Source organism: Cucurbita moschata, unplaced genomic scaffold (genome assembly GCF_002738365.1).
Source record: "Cucurbita moschata cultivar Rifu unplaced genomic scaffold, Cmos_1.0 Cmo_Scf00030, whole genome shotgun sequence".
Taxonomy (NCBI): Eukaryota; Viridiplantae; Streptophyta; class Magnoliopsida; order Cucurbitales; family Cucurbitaceae; genus Cucurbita; species Cucurbita moschata.
Window position 1 is genome coordinate 1261576 of NW_019268546.1, and position 19420 is coordinate 1280995.

At 35.8% G+C, this 19420-nt stretch overlaps 4 protein-coding genes across 6 annotated transcripts in view; 1 reads left to right on the forward strand and 3 right to left on the reverse strand.

Annotated features, from left to right (window-relative positions):
* Positions 1 to 6110, forward strand: part of LOC111464339 (RAB6A-GEF complex partner protein 1-like) — a 14814-nt gene extending 8704 nt beyond the window's left edge. Inside the window, exons 14-22 of one of the 2 annotated variants that reach the window (XM_023108502.1) lie at positions 611 to 796; positions 3074 to 3131; positions 3629 to 3730; positions 3818 to 3942; positions 4034 to 4172; positions 4258 to 4335; positions 4762 to 4878; positions 5265 to 5327; positions 5442 to 6110. In XM_023108502.1, the coding sequence (XP_022964270.1) occupies positions 611 to 796; positions 3074 to 3131; positions 3629 to 3730; positions 3818 to 3942; positions 4034 to 4172; positions 4258 to 4335; positions 4762 to 4878; positions 5265 to 5327; positions 5442 to 5522 (949 nt within the window). In that variant the 3' untranslated portion in view covers positions 5523 to 6110. The remainder of the gene's footprint in view (positions 1 to 610; positions 797 to 3073; positions 3132 to 3628; positions 3731 to 3817; positions 3943 to 4033; positions 4173 to 4257; positions 4336 to 4761; positions 4879 to 5264; positions 5328 to 5441) is intronic. The other variant, XM_023108504.1, reaches the window with a different exon arrangement.
* An 855-nt stretch (positions 6111 to 6965) lies between these two features.
* Positions 6966 to 8680, reverse strand: LOC111464437 (probable receptor-like protein kinase At5g24010). Its single transcript, XM_023108636.1, has one exon. The coding sequence runs from the start codon at positions 8530 to 8532 to the stop codon at positions 7126 to 7128; it is 1407 nt and encodes a 468-aa protein (XP_022964404.1). The 5' UTR covers positions 8533 to 8680; the 3' UTR covers positions 6966 to 7125.
* A 442-nt stretch (positions 8681 to 9122) lies between these two features.
* Positions 9123 to 13740, reverse strand: LOC111464556 (mitogen-activated protein kinase homolog MMK2-like). The gene is made up of 6 exons (XM_023108807.1): positions 13282 to 13740; positions 12031 to 12160; positions 11179 to 11316; positions 10600 to 10932; positions 9698 to 9881; positions 9123 to 9494 (listed from the first exon to the last, which is right to left on the reverse strand). The coding sequence occupies exons 1-6, from the start codon at positions 13434 to 13436 to the stop codon at positions 9325 to 9327; spliced, it is 1110 nt and encodes a 369-aa protein (XP_022964575.1). The 5' UTR covers positions 13437 to 13740; the 3' UTR covers positions 9123 to 9324.
* Positions 13741 to 16511: 2771 nt separating this feature from the next.
* LOC111464379 (protein BPS1, chloroplastic-like) lies at positions 16512 to 19061 on the reverse strand. Of its 2 annotated transcripts, XM_023108573.1 has the most exons (3): positions 18915 to 19016; positions 18725 to 18825; positions 16512 to 17787 (listed from the first exon to the last, which is right to left on the reverse strand). In XM_023108573.1, exon 3 carries the CDS (start codon positions 17749 to 17751, stop codon positions 16750 to 16752), a length of 1002 nt encoding a protein of 333 aa, XP_022964341.1. In that variant the 5' UTR covers positions 17752 to 17787; positions 18725 to 18825; positions 18915 to 19016; the 3' UTR covers positions 16512 to 16749. The 2 variants fall into 2 exon arrangements, with proteins under 2 accessions (XP_022964341.1, XP_022964340.1); XM_023108572.1 differs by lacking the exon at positions 18725 to 18825 and having other exon boundaries at positions 18915 to 19061.
* Positions 19062 to 19420: the final 359 nt, after the last annotated feature.

The window sequence follows — 19420 nt, forward strand, 5'->3', positions numbered from 1 at the left end:
CCCCCCCCCCCCCCCCCCCCCCCAATCTTCAGAGCAATGTTTTAAGGAAAATGGCATATTATAAGGCAATTAGCTTCTTGCTTGTCTAAGTGTGAGGGCACAACTTCTATTTGTAAACCTGCTAGGAAAAGAAACTCGAATAGAAAACATTTAACCTGCTTGGAACAGCCATTTTAATATTGGATTTAGCAAGCATGAAAATTTGATATAACATGAGGCAGAATTTTTTCTTATTTCCTCTCTAGATCACACTCCAAGCTCTTAAGAAATGTGAACAAGAAGATTTGAATCATCCGTTCAATAGCATAAAAAGGTTATTGATACAAACCTTCGGTGTAGCCTTGTAAGGTACCTATCACCTACTGGGGAAGCCAGCTCCTAATTGATAATTTTCAAAAGGTTTTGGAAATAAGAGGAAGTAGAAGAGGAAACATCTCTGGTCCTTTATGATGACTAAGACACTTCCAGATGAACTTCAATTTTGCTCAATTTCTAAACTACACTATACTGTATCTTCGCTAAAATTTAGTGACCTTGTAATTATGTCTGAGATTGTAGTATTCATTTTTTACGTTGAACTTTACATCATGAATCATGATTTGGATTGTAGGCAAAATGTGAACAAGAACCAGAATATGGCTGCTAAATATGCTAACAACAAGCAATCACTTTTGGAGAAGACATGTGAACTGATAAAGAATTTCCCCGAGTATTTTGATGTAGTTGTAAGTGTTGCAAGAAAAACTGATGGTCGACATTGGGCTGACTTGTTCTCTGCCGCTGGAAGATCAACAGAGTACAATTTTTATACTCTTTACAACTTTGGTTTCTTGAAGATATGTGTATGTTTAAAGTGTAACACAAAATTTCATGCTTAGGTGGTAGGAAAATTTTATTGGCATTTACTAATGATTTCAGTACCTAGAACTTGTGTCATGATTTCTTATTATCTTTGTTACTTTTCTTGAGGTGGGCCTGTCAACTAGATTTTCTTTGTTCCGTGCATTTTTAGATGCCTAGTCTTTAGCCTTCATGCTTAGGTGTAGGACATGTTTATTGGCATTTACTAATGTTTTCTGTACAGAGAACTTGTGTCGTGGTTTCTTATTATCTTTGTTACTTTTCTTGAGGTGGGCTTGCTGAACTTATTTTCTTTATTCCTTGCGTTTTTTGATGCCTAGCCTTTAGCTAATACATTTTTATGTATGCATTGGATAGATTTGATTATTTTGATCTTATTGCTCCTTATTTTCTCATAATGCTATTTTGAAGCCTTTTATGAGTCATAGTTTGGGAACATCTAAATTGGAAGCTAATTATGGTAAACTGACTGCTGAATGAACTTGGAAGGGAGAGATGAAGGCACTTAATTGTGACAAGTCCACGCTATGTAGTACTAAAATCTTCTTGAATTTATTTTTTTAATCTCTTGTTTATAGTTCTTCCGCATATCTTTGGACTTCAATCTTGGAAGGATTACAAATTTGCATTTACTTTTAGTTTTTCCTTTGTTTCATTTGAAGGCCAACATGGAAATATTTAGAATGGATTTGTCAAGTGTTTATAAGAATATTGACATTGACATTGTTTTAATCGTGTACTCTAATATGTAAAATTTAATGATATGTGTTTTTTAATTAAATAATTGCTTAATTTTACCTTCTAATTTATAACATTTCTTATATTATTGTCTAAAAGTAGTATGAAAGATTGGAGTCTTATCAAGGATATCATTGACATTAATATAGTTTAATTGTGTTCTCTTATGTGAAAAATGTTATGATGTGTTTATGAATTAAATAATTGCTTAATTTTACCTACTTGAAACTAAGAATATTTCTTATACTATTGTTTAAAAGTAATATGAATGATTGGAGTCTTATTAATCAAGGATACTATTGATGTTTCCACATGAAGACTTTTCTCTTTAACTAATTTAATCATGATAATGTCAAACACAGCTTTCACTAACATTGCTGAGCATGTAGACTTTGATCAATAGTTCCATTTAAAAGCTACCGTTGTTACTGGATTTGTTTATATGATTTTTTAATGACTTGGAAAATTATCTTAACTTTCTCCTCTTTCTTCTCCTATCTCTCTTCCTCTTCATATTTTCTCCTCCCTATTCCTGTGAACCTGCGGGTTGGATTCTGGCCATTTTATTGGTAGTGCTGTTGGATTCAATTTCTCTGATTTGGGCACAATCAGGCAGCTCCCACGAGAAGTTTCTGCCATTAAAAAATTTGTGGCCGCCTGTTGCGGCGGTGGTGTTGGTGGTGAAAGTGGTTCCTTCCCACTTCATTGATGGAGGAGGATTTTATGGGAATTGGTGACGGTGGGAGCAAATAGGAATTTTGGTGGGAGCAGAGACAAGTGGGATTTGGGTTGCGATTTCAGTGAAATAGTTTAGGTGGTGAAAGGACTGAAACTTGACTATTAGAAGCTCCGTCGGTGGTGGACGTTTGGAGTCAGGAAAACTCTGGAGTAAATGGCGAGGGGATATGGGTTTCCTCTTCTTATCTTGTTTACTCATTGTTGATGACTGGTTTTGAAATTTTAATTGGTATTTTCTTTTTTCCTTTTCCATTTCCATTTCTATTTTCCTGACTCTTTTAAAGTGCAAAGGGGTGACTAGCTCATGCGGGACGAAGAAGAAAAGGATCAAGGGCAGGGGGAAAAAAGAGAGATGTCCCATAAGTTAAACATAGAATAATTTCCAACTCATTAATAAAAACATGTCAACAGTTAACTGCCAAAGAATCTTTGTGTTAGTCAACTTACGGTCTAGGCACCTTTTAGAATGTTAAATGTTTAGCAGTTTTTGAAATTTAGGGACCAAATAGAAACCTCTCCTCAAACTAAGGGACTAAAGTGTCTTTTACCAAATTAATGTGTGTCTTAGACATGCATGATATTTAGCCACTATGCTTACTTCAGTCAAATGTATGGCAATGACAGTGCTCATGTCTTGCACTTTGCCACCTCATATCTGTTAAGAGTATTGCTACTTGATACATTGTTATATCCTCTTTATAAGTGCTATGTTATTTACTACAGTTTCATTTTTCAGGTTGTTTGAGGAATGCTTCCAACGGAGGTGGTACCGTACTGCAGCCTGCTACATACTTGTAAGAGAAGCATTCCTTTTTTTGAAACACGGTGAATAGCATAAAGTGAAAATAATAGAATTTGTAATCGTTAAAATTTGATTTGCTCACACACAAAAAAAAAAAAAAAAAGGATGCTTTGAATTTTACTACTGATGTTTGGATCTCCCCGAGCCCAAGGGTCCAGAAGAATTTGACTTTCTAAGAGGTTAAATTTTCATTTGGAATTGATTAGATCCAAGTCGAGAACAAACTAATGGCTCTATTAGTAGTTTGTGAAGGCTAATCAGAAGTTTTCATACTCTGGAATCTTGTAGGTTATTGCTGAAAGAATTAGATAGGAAGTAAGTTTTATTTTGAGCTGCATAACATAAGTCTATGCACAGCCTAGAGAATTGCTTTACTGCTCTCAAATGAAAAATATATGAAGATTTTGAGCAGCTTCTTGCCATGAAATAGGGCTAGCTCTATGGCACAAAGTTGAAGGTAACAGAATGTTCTTTATTTGAATTTCACAGGTGATTGCAAAACTTGAAGGTCCTGCTGTTAGTCAGTACTGTGCTTTACGCCTTTTGCAGGCAACACTAGACGAGTCCTTGTATGAACTTGCTGGAGAGCTGGTAATATTGGACATGTTTTAGCTTCTCTTAATTGAGTATGTTAGTTTAAACTCATTGAGGTTAATAATGTTTCTTCTATTGTTGAAGGTGAGGTTTCTGCTGAGATCTGGAAGAGACTACGATCATGCATCAATTGAGACAGACAAACTATCACCTCGATTCTTGGGCTATTTTCTTTTTCGTTCTAGCAGGAATCAAACATTGGATAAAAGGTTATTAACATATTGAGATATTTTGCATGTTTCATAAACCTCGCAAATTCTACATTTGGAATGATGTAACTTATGATGACATCTTTATTAGCAGCTCATCATTCAAGGAGCCGAGCGCACATGTTGCTTCTGTCAAAAACATTTTGGAAGGCCATGCTAGTTATTTGATGTCTGGGAAGGAACTATCAAAGCTTGTAGCATTTGTCAAAGGAACGCAGTTTGATTTAGTGGTAGGGAAAAGCTATTTTAAAAACTTTTTGAATGTTCAGGTTGATTCTACATATTGGATTTGCGTTATAATTGTAATGTTTGCAGGAATATCTCCAAAGGGAGAGATATGGAAGTGCTCGTTTGAAGGATTTTGCATCAGGGCTTGAACTAATTGGGGAGAAGGTATTAGAACTTTATGATCCAATTCTGAACTCTCTTTTTGGGTATACAGATTCTCGACACTCTTCTTGTTCAATCTGTAGTATCAAGTGAAATTAGTTGCTCATGTGAGGATGAGAGGCTCTAATCCCGATTATTGCCATAAAAAGTAATGGGTTCCCACTATTTCCATTAAGTGACAACTTGATAAGGTTACTATATTATATTATAACATTGCATACTTCGAGCATCTGGTATAATGATGTAATTTATTCTTTAATACTTTCATATCTGCATAATCGACAACCAGCTTTTCTTACTTAATATATTGTTGTACCATTTTGAAGCCATAAATATAGCTAGATTTTGTAATTTTGCTTCCAGCATCATGCAATTTTCCCAAAGGGGGGTTACTATGTTCTTACTGTGGAGCTTATCTTTCTTGTCCAGCTTCAAATGGGAACACTTCAAAGCCGGTTGGATGCAGATTTCCTCTTGGCTCATATGTGCTCTGTTAAGTTCAAGGAATGGATTGTTGTTTTAGCCACTCTTCTAAGACGGTCTGAAGTATGCACCTTACTCTTGATTACATTTGTGTATATGTTTGGAAATTTCACCCATTGCATCCTTCATGTTTCACAATAGGGAGAAAGAAAAACTTAGATTAGATTCATTCAATTCGAAAAGTTTTATGCAAACCTTAGGTATTTACAAAAGAAATTAAGGGATGTATTTCCTTCCGCCTGTTAACATACTGCACTTGGAAATAAAAGAACTTTCTGCATTTTTATGTAACAGTCATAAAATATCATTTTATCACGTGTATCTATCTGAAGCATTTTCTTTTCCAATAAAATGAGTACAAAAGCCAACACACATCTCAAGATCTTTCGTCTCAACTTGCCAATATCAGTGACACTCATCAAATTCGATTATTTGTTCAATTTTTACAGGTTCTGTCTGATCTATTTAGGCATGATCTGCGGTTGTGGGAAGCATATAAGAGCACCCTACAGGTAAAGTTCGTGCTGAACTTTTCAGAGTACTTGTAATCTTCCATGTTAATCAAAGTAATTAAAAGACGAGAATCGAATGCTGTTCTGATAATGTTTTGTTTCGTATCCTTGTAGTCATCCTTTGCCGAGTATCATGATCTGCTTGAAGACTTGAACGAGAAACTTCTATCAACGGAAAACTTGGATGAGAAATAGTGTCTGGACTAGCTTCTAACCATTGTTCATCTTCATCTACCGTCTGTTGCCAAATGACATGGTCACTCATTTCCATGTCCAATGGGATTACCTCACTGGTTTTTGGTGACAGATTGCAGATAGATCGAAGTACATTTGATCGAGCATCGACACGTTAACATCGAGCACAGGGAAGTTGTAGTTTCGACCCAAGCATCAAATAGTAATGGGTAGAGTTTCAATAAAATGTTCGTGATTATTCTTAACAGCCTTGCAGGTTGGGGAGGTTACAAGTCTCTCAGCCAAGCAGTTATCTTTCTTCACCTTATAATCGTAATTCAATGTTGTGTATATGGTTATCTCCCCCTTTGTGAAGAGTTCTATTGGGTGAGGGTGGTTCAGTAATGTTAGGAAGGCTATCTGTAAAGTTGCTGCAAATGTTCACATTGTAGCAAGTATTATTTCTCTTACAGTAATTCCTTATTTAAATTAAAATTTTAATCAAACCTGTTGCATTAGCTTAGTGCTTTGAGTCTTGTACTAAATATGGATAGAATGTTAAATACATTTGCAGCGGCTTAGCAATGTCAAATGGAGAGCCCTTTAGAAGATGGTGTTTTGAACAACTAATTGAAGAGATTGCATCCTCATTTGTTTGAGGGTTATAGATCTGTTTCTCTTGAACACTAAACCTAGTAAAGGTTTATAATATGATTCTTACCTAAAAAATGTTTGAATTCTTTTGATTCAAAAATAAAAAAAAGTTTTAAGTAACCAATTTTTTTCTTCGAAGTTCTCACAACTGACTTAAATTTTGAAAATATTGTTCGAAAGTGGATAACAAAACAAATAAACTTGCCGGTGGTGGTGTATTAGTCTAAGCTCATTGCTTGTAGTAATAGCCCCAGTGGTGTATTAGCTTAAGCTCAATGCTTGTAGTAGAGTAATAACCTAAGCTCACCGCTAGCAGTGGTGTAAAAGTTAGCATATGTTTTCTTTGAATGTGTGAGTCACGTAACAGGCCAAAATGAACAATATTTAGGCTTGGTTATTACAAATAGTATCATAGTCAAACACCAGGTGGTACACTAGCGAGGATGCTGGCCCCCAAGGGAGTGGGTTGTGAGATCCCACATCGGCCGGAGAGGGGAACGAAGCATTCCTTATAACGGTGTGAAAACCTCTCCCTAACAAACGCATTTTAAAATCGGACGGTGATACGTAACGTGCCAAAATATACATTATGTAGCGGTGGGCTATGTTACATACAAGTTGAGTAGTGTTTATTATCAAATAGAAGTATATTTCAAGTATCTAGATTAGGAATAGGCCCCAAATATATTTCTAGTGTCTACATTAGGAATTGTTGTAAAAACATAGTATAAAACTAAGTTCATGAATGCAATTGAGGGTGCTTTGACTAAAGATAGATCAACATGAAGAGAGATTTAAAACAATAAAGCATTTAAAGTAGCTGTTCCACACCATAAATTTATTAGTACTCTGATATATCACAACATATATAAGCGTATAAATATGACATTTCCTTGAGATTGTTCTCTCAATAACTTCCAAAATATCATTACAGATTTCAACAAACAAACCCTAAAAGAAACGAATTTAACTAGTGATTGTCTACTCCCATGCTAGATTTATCTCTCCAACTATCCACCACTGGAAGTTTCGACCACGAGAAAGACTCGTCCCTCCCGATCACCTTCCGACGTAACATCAGCGACACGCTTACGATCAAGCACAAAATCACTACATATGGAACTAAATTAACGGTGTATCCTCGACATCCCTTCAAAACCATCTCTGCAGATAGGCTACCATCAAAGCTACCCAAAGAGTTATTCAATTTCATGATCTCAATTCCATTTAGTAGACCATCTACAGCATATGGGACACTCTGATTAGAGCTTCCAATACCAATTCTAAGAACTCCTCCTTGACCACCATTAACCATGAAATCAACATAGAACGGAGAAGAAAGTTCCCAATTAGTAGCGCTCGAGAGATCGAAATTCTCATACGCCATGTACCCGTTAACATAGATATTGAAAAACAGAAAACCAATTGATATACTTGCAATATCACAAAAATGCAAGCGAACAATGTAATTGTATCCATCAATTACAGGGAATGTCCATGTCATGTTCATATTTGGAACCGAAGAATTTGTACTTTGGATCACTCTGGCGGAGTTGTAAACATTGTCAGGACCAACTTCACGACTCGCCCCACCAGCTTGATACTTCATTCTTCCAGTAGAATACACTTTCTTTGATCCCCAAATGGATTCAAAGTGTTCATCATCAGGAAGCCAAGTCCTCCAGAAAGAATCATTAAACGGGGTCACTTTAGGGCCCCCAACATTGACCCTGTACAAAACTTCAAGCCCTTGCTTGGACAAACCATCAACAACTCCACTATGTTCATAACTCAAGTATTTTGCAGTATCAGCAACAAGATCTTTAGGCGCAGAAATAACTTCAATCGCATTAACAAAAGCCAAATTGGATTTCTTAACAGGGACAAAGGTAATTTCAAGGGTTTCAGTTCCAATCCAGATAAGGAACTCCTTAATTCTAGGGTTTACAGCAGAGACCCCACTAAAATTACTCAAAATCACATACCCATTAACCAGAACGTGGAATTGAGCACGAATCAAATCCAAATTTGAGGAACTAAAAGTTTGAAAATGGAGACGTACCATATGCGTCCCTTTGTCTCTGATCTGAAACTCGTACTTGGACGGTGCCTCGAAAACGCGGGCCGAGCTGTAAATCGGGGGCAAACCCTCGAAGGGGTGTTCATTTCTGAGGGAGAAAGAGTGAGGAGCGGTGAGAAAAGGAGAGTTTGAAGGGGATGAATCGGAGAGGAAGATGCGATGATCGACGGTGGACTTTAGGGTTGACCCACAGTCGACGAGGTAATGATCGACCGGAGAGAAATGAGAATAGGAAAGAATTGGAACGGCGGAGGAAGAAAGTAAAAGAGCAAAGAGAATTAGCTTAAGAAACTCCATTGGAAGAGAATTCAGAAGAAATTGACGAAGATGAAGAAGAAGAAGAAGAAGAGTGGGAGATTCGTGATCAAGAAAACCGCGTTTGATAGGGTCCAAATGGAACCATCACACTTCTTGATACAGCTAAGATTTGAAGACGAATTCCACTTAGTTCCATTCTTTACAATATTTTCAAATTATAAATAATTACTCCCAATTACACGTTTTTGTGAATAATTCAATGTAGAAAAATGGTTAAAACCTTAAATGAAAGGTCGGGATTTGCACTAAAAAAAAATATCATTTTTAGTGTCACAGTCGCGAATCGCGAAACGTAATTGTGCGCCACTTATTCTCACCTTCGAGAATCAGCCCACTAGAACTTGGGTCGTTTAATCTCATTTCTCATAAAATATTTTAGAAAACGGCAATAAAAGAAAGGTTAGAAAGCATTTGAAAATCGTTGATAGCGTATAACCTGGGTAGGAAGAATTAATAGGTAGACGCATCTCCTATAGTATATTTGGTATTTTAGCTTTGACACGAGTAGACATAATTTGAGTGGACAACAATAAATCAATAAAACGAGCATAAACTATAACTAAAACTCATAAACACAATTAAAACTTTCTAAACTTATTTCAAGTTAAGAAACTGAGTTCATAACTTAGTTCACAAAGTGGCAAACAACAAGATAGTTTCATTAATCTCTTTTACACCACAAACCAATGCAACACAGAAGAAGAAAACTGGGAAAAGAATGAACAGCTAAGATTGTCCAATATTTTCTTCAACAAATTGGTATGATCTTCATCAAGCAGGATCCGGGTTGAACTTCACGGATTCTCTCCATACAAGTTCCTTGATGTTTTCTTCGGTAAACGACGGTTGCTCGAAGTCAAAACTGAAAAGCCTCGGACATACTGGCTCCTCATTGATATCATGAAGAGGTGCCAAGTATGGATGCCTCAACGCCTCATCAACTGCAAAGCATCAAGGTTCGATATGACCATCCACACGAAGAAAAGGAAACGAAAATCTATACGTAGTTTTGTTGTGACTATTCTTAGTTCTTGTTAGAATCGCACAACAATACACACTCTCGATCTAGATGTATACAAAAAACAGGAAAGAGAAAATGCAAAGAGAAATATTGGCTAAAGGTTTTCTATGGATTAATATGTACCTGTAATGCGTTTAGTAGGATCAAAGACAAGCATCTTCTCCAGCAAGTCGATAGCAGCAGGAGACATCGTAGGAAATTTAGTGGAGAACGGTTGCCTCGGGAAGTGAGGAATATTTTTAAAATATTTTCGTGGATTGTCACTTCGTAAGAACCCGAGGCTCGAGTCGTCAGGTGACCCAATGAGCTGCACAAACCAAAAGGAAAACAGTGTAAGATTAGAATCGAAATCAACACCATGGTGATTGAACAATCATAAAGAACAGAGAGATACTCATTTGAAAAAGTAAAACTGAAAGGTGACTAATCAGGACTATCAATTCAAGTCAATGTAGAAGATTCAACTTGCAACTAGGTTGCAGTTGCTTCCAAATCATGACTATTTCCTCGGGTTCAATCATAACGGCCCAAGCCCACCGCTAGTAGATATTGTCCTCTTTGAGTTTTTCCTTTCGGACTTCTCCTCAAGGTTTTTAAAACGCGTCTACTAGGGAGAGGTTTCCACACCTTTATAAAGAATGTTTTGTTCCCCTCTTCAACCGATGTGGGATCTCATAATCCACTCCCCTCCAGAGCCCAACGTCCTCGCTGGCCCACCGCCTGGTGTCCACCCCCCTTTGAGATTCAGCCTACTCGTTGGCACATGGCTAGGTGCCTGGATTTGATGCCATTTGTAACAGCCCAAGCCTACCACTAGTAGATATTGTCCTCTTTGGACTTTTCCTTTCGAGCTTTCCCTCAAGGTTTTTAAAACGCGTCTATTAGGGAGAGGTTTCCACACCCTTATAAAGAATGTTTCGTTCCCCTCTCCAACTGACGTGAGATCTCATACATTTAGTACCCAATGTTCGGTGAAGAGCAAAAACTAGGAAGCTAAGGCAGATCATGATAACTAGCAAGTGTACCTCAGTAATAAGTTTTAGCTGATGGACATAATCTTTTCCAGGAAACAGTGGTTTTCTGTGCATAATTTCACCAAGTATACAGCCAACAGACCAAATGTCTATTGCTCCAGTGTATTCCGAACAATTAAGAAGCAATTCCGGTGCACGGTACCACCGAGTAACAACGTACTCAGTCATAAAATCAGTCTCAGAAGTTGTCCTTGCAAGCCCAAAGTCCCCAAGTTTTAGGTCACAATTTGCATTGAGGAACAAATTGCTTGGTTTCAGATCACGATGTAGAACATTAGCGGAATGTACGTATTTTAGGCCTCGTAACAACTGGTACAGAAAGAACTGCACATCGAAAATTTAAAGTATTAATAAGATAAAATCTAATATAGTGTTTCTTCTTAGTCAAGAACACTATCATGTCCCATCTATGTAATTCAAACGTTTTCTTCGGAAAGATGAAAACCATGGTAAATGTTTTCATAAACTAAATGATTATTAAACGGGATCTAAGTCGTTGAAATTCATAAATACTCCAATGCCTAGAAACGTTCATGGTATTGTAATTCCGAGGAGAGAAGAGGTGCGAACCCGACAATGGTCATCAGTCAACGATTGGTTGGACCGTATTATCTGATTTAGATCAGTATCCATCAATTCATAAACAAGGTACACATCGTTGAAATTCTCCTTCTGAGGAGGTCTTATAATATCTTTAAGAGCAATGATCTGCAGTTGAGAAAGAAAAAGAAAACAAGTCAGCCCACATGGTCACATAGTTGCAGCAAAGATATGAACTAAAAAGTCACAAGAGGATGGTTGTGAGATCCCACGTCGGTTGGAGAGGAGAACGAAACACCCTTTATAAGAGTGTAGAAACCTCTCCCTAGTAGACGTGTTTTAAAAACCTTGAGGGGAAGCCCGAAAGGGAAAGCCCAAAGAGGACAATATCTGCTAACGGTGGACTTAGGCCGTTACAAATGGTATCAGAGCTAGACATTGGACAATGTGCCAACGAGAAGGTTGAACCTCGAAGGGAGGTGGACATGAGGCAGTGTGCCAGCAAGGACGCTGGACCACGAAGGGGGGTGGATTTGGGGGGTCCCACATCGATTGGAGAAGGGAACGAGTGCCAGCGAAAACGAAACACCCTTTATTAGGGTGTGGAAACCTCTCCCTAGTAGACGCGGTTTAAAAACCTTGAGGGGAAGCCCGAAGAAGACAATATCTGCTAGCGGTAGACTTGGGCCATTACAATGGTATAAGGTAAAACTCGCGGAAAATGTTCGATGTATTCTATCAAGTGATCGTGATGGACTAATAAATTCTCTTAAAATCATAGCGAGAACATGAAAGATCCTTCTTCAACCCTTTGTTACATCTCTTTGAATAATGAATTTAAGATCAAGAAAATAACAAAACTCATAGATACTAAGAACTTACATTTTCATGATCCATGTGACGAAGAAGCTTGATTTCCCGCAAGGTTCTTTTAGCATCAATCCTATTGTCAAATGCATTGCCAACCTTCTTAATAGCAACCTCCTCATTTGTTTCTGAATTAGTAGCAGCACTGAAGGGTACAAACAAGTAATGTCTTGCTTTAATTGTTCATATTACTTTTGTACAAAAACAATATGAACAAAGAAAAAAAGCTATGTCACAAGAATTTAAAGAAGAACCTCAAATCTTGCCTCAAAAAACTAATCCAAAAATGATCAGAACCCTATAAAATTCATGTTCTATAGGAATTCCAATGCTTATATGCAGCAAGAATCTAGCCACACCAAAGAGATCTAAACTTATTCAAAAAGTTCCAAATGACAATCTCTATCCCAGATAAATTTACCATAACTGGTAATTGAATAGGAAGAAGACCCCGAACGATGGGTTTAACTTCCTATATGAAAACTTTCATTACCATTATACTGTCAGGAATCACGGATCTCTACAATAGTATGATATTGTCCACTTTGAGCATAAACTCTCATGATTTTGCTTTGAGCTTCCCTAGAAGGTCTCATATCAATGGAGATATATTCCTTACTTATAAACCTATGATCATTCCCTAAATTAGCCAATGTGGGACTCTCTCCCAACAATCCTCAACAATCCTCCCCTCGAACAAAGTACACTATAGAGCCTCCCTTGAGGCCTATGAAGCCCTCGCACAACCTCCCCTTAATCGAGGCTCGACTCCTTCTCTAGAGTCCTCAAACAAAGTACACCTTTTGTTCGATACTTGAGCCAATACAATGAAAAATGGAGCCTTCCTTGAGGCCTATGAAGCCCTCGAACAGTCTCCCCTTAATCGAGGCTTGACTCCTTCTCTAGAGTCCTCGAACAAAGTACACCTTTTGTTCGACACTTGAGTCAACCCAATGAAAAATGGAGCAAATGTAGCCTATCACATCTCCATTCCAAAAGAATCTAAATCACTACCCAACACAATGAAATCGAAAAACTAAGTAATCGGAAGTAAATCATAACTCAGAACAGTCTCAGAATGAGTGCATCCTAGTAAGATCGAGAACACATAAGCCCATAAGAAATGAGGAAATCAACACAAAGTTTATACATCTAAATCAAGAATTCTTGTTAAAGTTAGACTCAAAGTAGCACAAGTCAAACCCATAATTTGAATGAAGAACAAATAAGAACAAGCAAAAGGAATCAAGTAGAGAAGCTTCATACCAGACAATACCATAAGCTCCTCTACCAACTGGCTTTATGGGTGGAATATACTTCCTAGAAACTTCAAAGAGATTCCCATACAAATTGTATTGAATGTATCGACCGCCATGGGTGGGCACTCCCCTGATGTTCTGATCAAAAGAACCGGACTCCATTGACACTCCGGAGGTCCAAAGGAGGAAGTGTGATATCAAAATTGACAAGAAACCCAAATCGAAAATTCGAAAACGAAGATTACCCACTTGAGATTGAGGCTAAAACTGAATTGGGATTTTGAGAGATGGACGAATTTGAAGATGGGTGTGTTGGAATCTGCAGGGAAAGCGAGCTGAGCAGTTTCCAGAATGATCTGTGGGCAGAGGAGAATTAGGAGAAGTTGAGAGGAAAACGCACTTCAATTAGGACGACTTCGAGAAGACTGGGCGGCCCGCGTGCGTGTGCTCTTCCTAGTTCACATTTTCATGGACGACTGATCAACTTTTGTTTTTTATTAATTTGAAAAAAAAAAAGTTGATTCTTTTGTTTCATTATGACTCTAATCAAAAGTTTGTTTGACCTTACATTTCTTTTCTATAAATAATCTTTTATACATTAAAAAGTTTTCTATAAATAATTCTCGGTTAATATAAATTTTTTTATGGTTGGAACCTTTTAAACTCAAGATATCAGATCTTATTTTAACGTTTTAAAGAGATCAAACAGCCAAAAGATGAAAATTAACTTAGCATAACATAAGTCATAGTATCACATAACATAATACATGTTACAATAGTCATAAAATACGGCACAGAGGTCATAGAGTATCTGCCATTCATACTTCATTTAGTTCATTCCATCATGCCAATACTAGAGCCCATTATCTAATTAACCTAGGTCGGAGTTATTAATTATCCTTGGAACCAGCGTGAACAAGCTCTTTAACTTCAATTTATCCTATGCAAACCCACGACATGAATCAGGGCAAAACATACTATTAATTTATCTAACAATGGGCATATTGACCTCAAACGCTTCTAAAAACGTCAGAAACAACTCTGTGACAGTCCAAGATGATTGGACAGAGTTGAGAGATATCAAGTCAAGCTGCCTAAACCGTGAAAAATGGTTATGACCGACTTTTGGCCCATGATTTTTTTTTTTTTTTTCCAAACTTAATTTCTTAGAACATATAAATAATTTTTCTTATTTAATTTTTAATTTAAAAATATGATTTTCACACTTATCTTCTAAACTAAAACATAAATTCCTCAAACAATACAATTAATGAAAAAATAAAATTCACCAATAAAATTTATTGGATTGACTGGAAAACTTGCAGACTTCAAAATTTTCTTTATTTTTATTTTGTGTTATTTCTTCCTTCAATTATTTATTTTTCATTTAGCTTTTTTTTTTTTAATTTATTTTTTTCTTAATAAATGTTATTTTAGGTATCAATCAGTTTATAAAGGCTTGAAAAATGATAATAAATTGAAATACTGTATTTTATGTTAGAAGAACTGAAATAAATAAATTATATTTAGTTTTTTAAAATATAATATGTATAATTAATTTTTGAGTTCCATTATCCATATTACTCATTTACAATTATATTAAAATAATTTATTTGAGAATAATTATTAATATTGACGGCTATTTATTCTCCCAGCTTATTTTATTTTATTTTGTTTTGAATAAATTTTATTAATTAATTGATATTAGTTTACAAAATTATTATAATTTAATTATTTAATTATAATAAATCAATTATAATTTATTTAAATAGGTATTTAATTATTTTAATAAAAAAAATTATTATTTATTTACACCCTAATTAATTACCTAAAAATAAGTGGGTAGTAAAATTGTTGAAAATATTTTATTTATCTAAAATCTTGATAACATTTTCATATAATAAGATAACTTTTAGGTCTCGTACTTTTAAATATAATATCTTTTTAGTATCATAAATAAAATTTTCAGTTAAACAACGTCTAAAATGAAAAACTTGAAAACCCATAAGACCAAAAAAATTTTAGGACTCAACCCACGAGACCAAAATTTTTAGATAACTAATACTTAGCCGAAAGTTCTATGTCGCGATGTGCTAGTATTTTTCGTGCATGTACTTCTTAATTTGGCTCTTGTTATCTTGTTGCCATGATTATGTTATGTCTCATGGGATACTATAACACACTAGTTATTACGAGCATGTATGAAGTATTTATGAACATGTAAGAAATACTATATGCTACATTATACTATATCATGATGCTAAATGTTGAACATCATCATGCATGTGGTATGTTATGAGCATAGATTACTTCTCCAATATATTACATACGAGTGCATATACCATGATATATTATACGCGATCTTTTTTTTTTTTTTTTTGTTATTTTTCAACAATGTAAGCGTGTGCTAGCCTATATAGTTAGGCCTAGGGAATACGTATATGAACTAGTCTAATGAGCTCATGTGTGCATATATGAACTATGTGTAGAATAGTATCATGCACGTAACCCTATTAGAAAAAAATAATAATAAAGTTCAAGGAACGTTTAAAAACAATCATGAAAAGTAGATCCCGCCAATAAACCATATTGCATGTGATTGTATTTTCTGACTTCAACAATAGGGTTGCTAATATTTTGTTCCGCGTTTGTTTATTTTTCAGGTAAAGACAGTCTAAGACGACGTCAACTGAGATAAAGCCACCCATTAAAAAGGACGAGTTTCAATAGTTTTGCACTCGACGGCCACCACATTCACAGTCGGCAAAGGGAGAAGAGTTGGCATCCACATCAACGGGTAGGCAGACATTGTCTTCAACATGGACGACGTCGTCCGTATAAGGGCATGCAAACTCTTCAATCAATTTTGTATTATTATTATTATTATCATTATTATTATTATTATTTAACAATATTATTAATTCATTTATGAACCTGATATATGTTTAAATTTTGTATTATCATTATTTTACTATATTATGCCATTTATAATATATAATATTATACATATTTGAAAATAATTTTATACCATGCAATAATAACTTCATCAAAGTCCCATTTAACATTTAAATTACCGTTGCATTTTAAAATTTCAAAACTTAAAATTTAAAATCATGAAATTAAGATTATGAGGTGAAAATCTCTCCTAGCCAAAGGGTGGGCTAGGACTGTTACGATTATCATTTTAAAGGTCGGAACTAAAGAAGAAATTCAATTCTAAAAAATAAAGAACCATTGGCTCAAACATAGAAACCCCATATTACATATTACCATTTCAAAGTTAGGTCTTACACACGTTACTAAAGAAATACAACCCAAAAGCCTTTAAGCATATAACCAAAGACTATAACACTATAACACTACACTACACTACACTACACTACACTACGGTTAGTTAATTAGTATACTTTAGTTGAAACACGAGAGAGACAAACCTAGCCCTGTACAGAGGTTCTCAAGTTCAGCTCCATATGGTTTATGAACCCCTCAGGCTAGATAGCAGAGCATCACGTCCTGCCAAAACGATCTGGAAAAAGCTGTCCACTTCATTAGTAAGCAAATGAAGATCTTCTGAAAGTTTCTCGGCCTTTCCTTGCAACTCCGATACAGCGTTTTCCAGCGGTTTAGCTTCCTCAACTTCTGGATTCTCCGGGATTATTTTATGAAGATTGGTCACACATTGGTCGATAGCTTCAAGCTCCTTCAGGGGGGTAAACTTTCCATGTGAGTATGTACTTCTAATTTCATTATTTACATCAATTTGCAAGGAGGAGAAAGTTTGTCCCCATGAATATGTATCAGCAATTTTCAGATCAAAGAGTTTTGGGGAACCTAGGAAAGCGGAGGCAAAGACACTGCACATAAAAACTGTCTGTACCTTCACTCCGTATAAAGCGAGCATCAGAACCTTACCTTTGGCTGAGTTCTTTACTTTTGGAAGATCAAGTGATTCTCCAAGGCTGTCTAAGATTGTACAACAATTCTTAATTCTAGAATTTGAGGAGCTGATGTTCAGTCTCCATTGACCTAAGGAAGCACGGGCTCGAGCCAGTCGCTTTGACTCGGCAGAATCCAAATTATGGGTGACACATCGAAGCATGAGGTTGCTTTGGTTCAAGTGTGAAAGCTCTGAGCTAATAGCATTACAGACGTCAAGCAATTTCACACTGATGTCCAAATAGACATCGATCCACTTTTCATTCCAGTCCGGCACTGGGAGATCTAACTCCTTGATAAGAGTTTTAATATCACTGTGAGTTTCACAAAGCAACTCCATTGCTAATTTCATCCATGAAAGGCTAAGAACGTCATCTTTACTTGAAGGATGGAGCTTTCTTAGTCTTTCAGCTAGGCTTCTCTCAAAAGCATTCAATATTGCAGCAAGTTTAGAAGGCAAATTCGAACCTTTTGGAGATATCATGCGGAATGGATTACCAAAGGGGAAAAATTGTCTGGGGGGAGTCTGTGGGCGGCTCATTTTCGTGAACTATGAGCTCTTGATGCTATGTATTGACTGCCAAAAAGTATTAAACCACATTAAAAGGTAGAATACTTAAGATTAAAAGAGGTAGAATACTTCAAGGTTAGAATTACTTATAGGCTCATTTTTTAGAGCATTGCATTTGAAACTTTCATCTACAATCAACATCAGGAAAATCCCTATATCCAATTTCCTAGTAAATATAGGTAGAAGATGGAGAAATGATATTTCTAGCCATAAACGCCTCAACCTTCTTGCACGGTCCGAATCAATTATTATTTCCAGGATTTGCAGAGACTCAAAACAATTAAAGACAGGAAATATAACTGAATTTCTTCTCATCTCATCCTAATTCCCAACTAGGGAGAAAATTGAATATCAGCTGTAAAAAATCATCAAAATCATTATATAGCTTAAGTTTCACATAACCAGATCAGAGTAAACAAACAGACTCTTCTTATCAACGAATATTTACAGAACAGATATCTCAAACATAGACCTATAGATCCAATTTCAAAACCATCATAAAAACAAAGACAGCAGAAAAAAACAAAACAAAACTGATTTCACTTTAGTTTGCCTTATGTAGTTCTGTTTTGCAGAGATCTAATCAACTAAAATCAAATTGAACTCATAGAGTACATCCTTTTAACGAAATCACAAAACCAAGGATAGAAACTGAGCGGTTCAGACATGAAGTCGTCAGATCTCGTTTATAAATCTACTAATCTATCCTTTTAGTTGCAAATATAACATAAAGATCGTCAAAACCTCAAACATCCATTACACGCTCCTCTAAAAACCTCCAACAAACGAATCTCTTCCAGAATCACTAAAAAATCAGATGGTAGCAAACTCAAATACAAAGCATGGAAATCTAAACCTAATATTACAAGAAACCAAACAGATATCCAAAAAAAAAAAATTACAAAAATTACAAAATAACGCAAGTATCAAAAAGCTTACTTACATAGGAGTTAGATCTACAAAAATCCTACAGATAAAGAGCACCGGAACCCACACCAGACGACTCCAAAATGAACGAGAAAGGAAGAAACGAAAATCCAAGAACTAGGAAATTGAAAAAAAGAAAAAAATCTAAAGAATCATCCTAAATGTATCGAATGAATCAAAAAACATCCGAGGGAAACGAAATATACCGTGTAGTTGAACGAAGATCGATCGAAATTTCTATGGAGGATTTTTTTTCTGCAGCGTTGAAATTTCAGTATGTGGAGGAAACTGGGAGGAGATGAGGTATTAGAAAAAGAGGAAGAGGAGACTTTGATAATATCACAGGCAGGTGAGTCAAGGGGAGTAGGTATAATGACGTGGCCAGCTTTGATTGGGTTTGGGAGTGGGGGAGGCTGGTTTTTTATCGGTGATTATAGCAAGGGTATTTTGGGAAAGTTGAAACGTGGGGACTGTGACAATATAGGTGTGAAAAGAGACGGAAAATGCAAAGAAGAAACAGAAAGACGACAACTTGAAGGTTTATTAGGGTTTCTTTCACAAATTGCCTTTGCCAAACTTGAAGGTCATTTTGGTCTTTTTGTTTTTTCATTTTTCAATTTAATTAAATTTCTCAAAATAATTAAATACTGATGATATTTTATATGGTAATTAATTCTTTTTTTAATTTCTAACCTTTTAATTAAAAAATAAA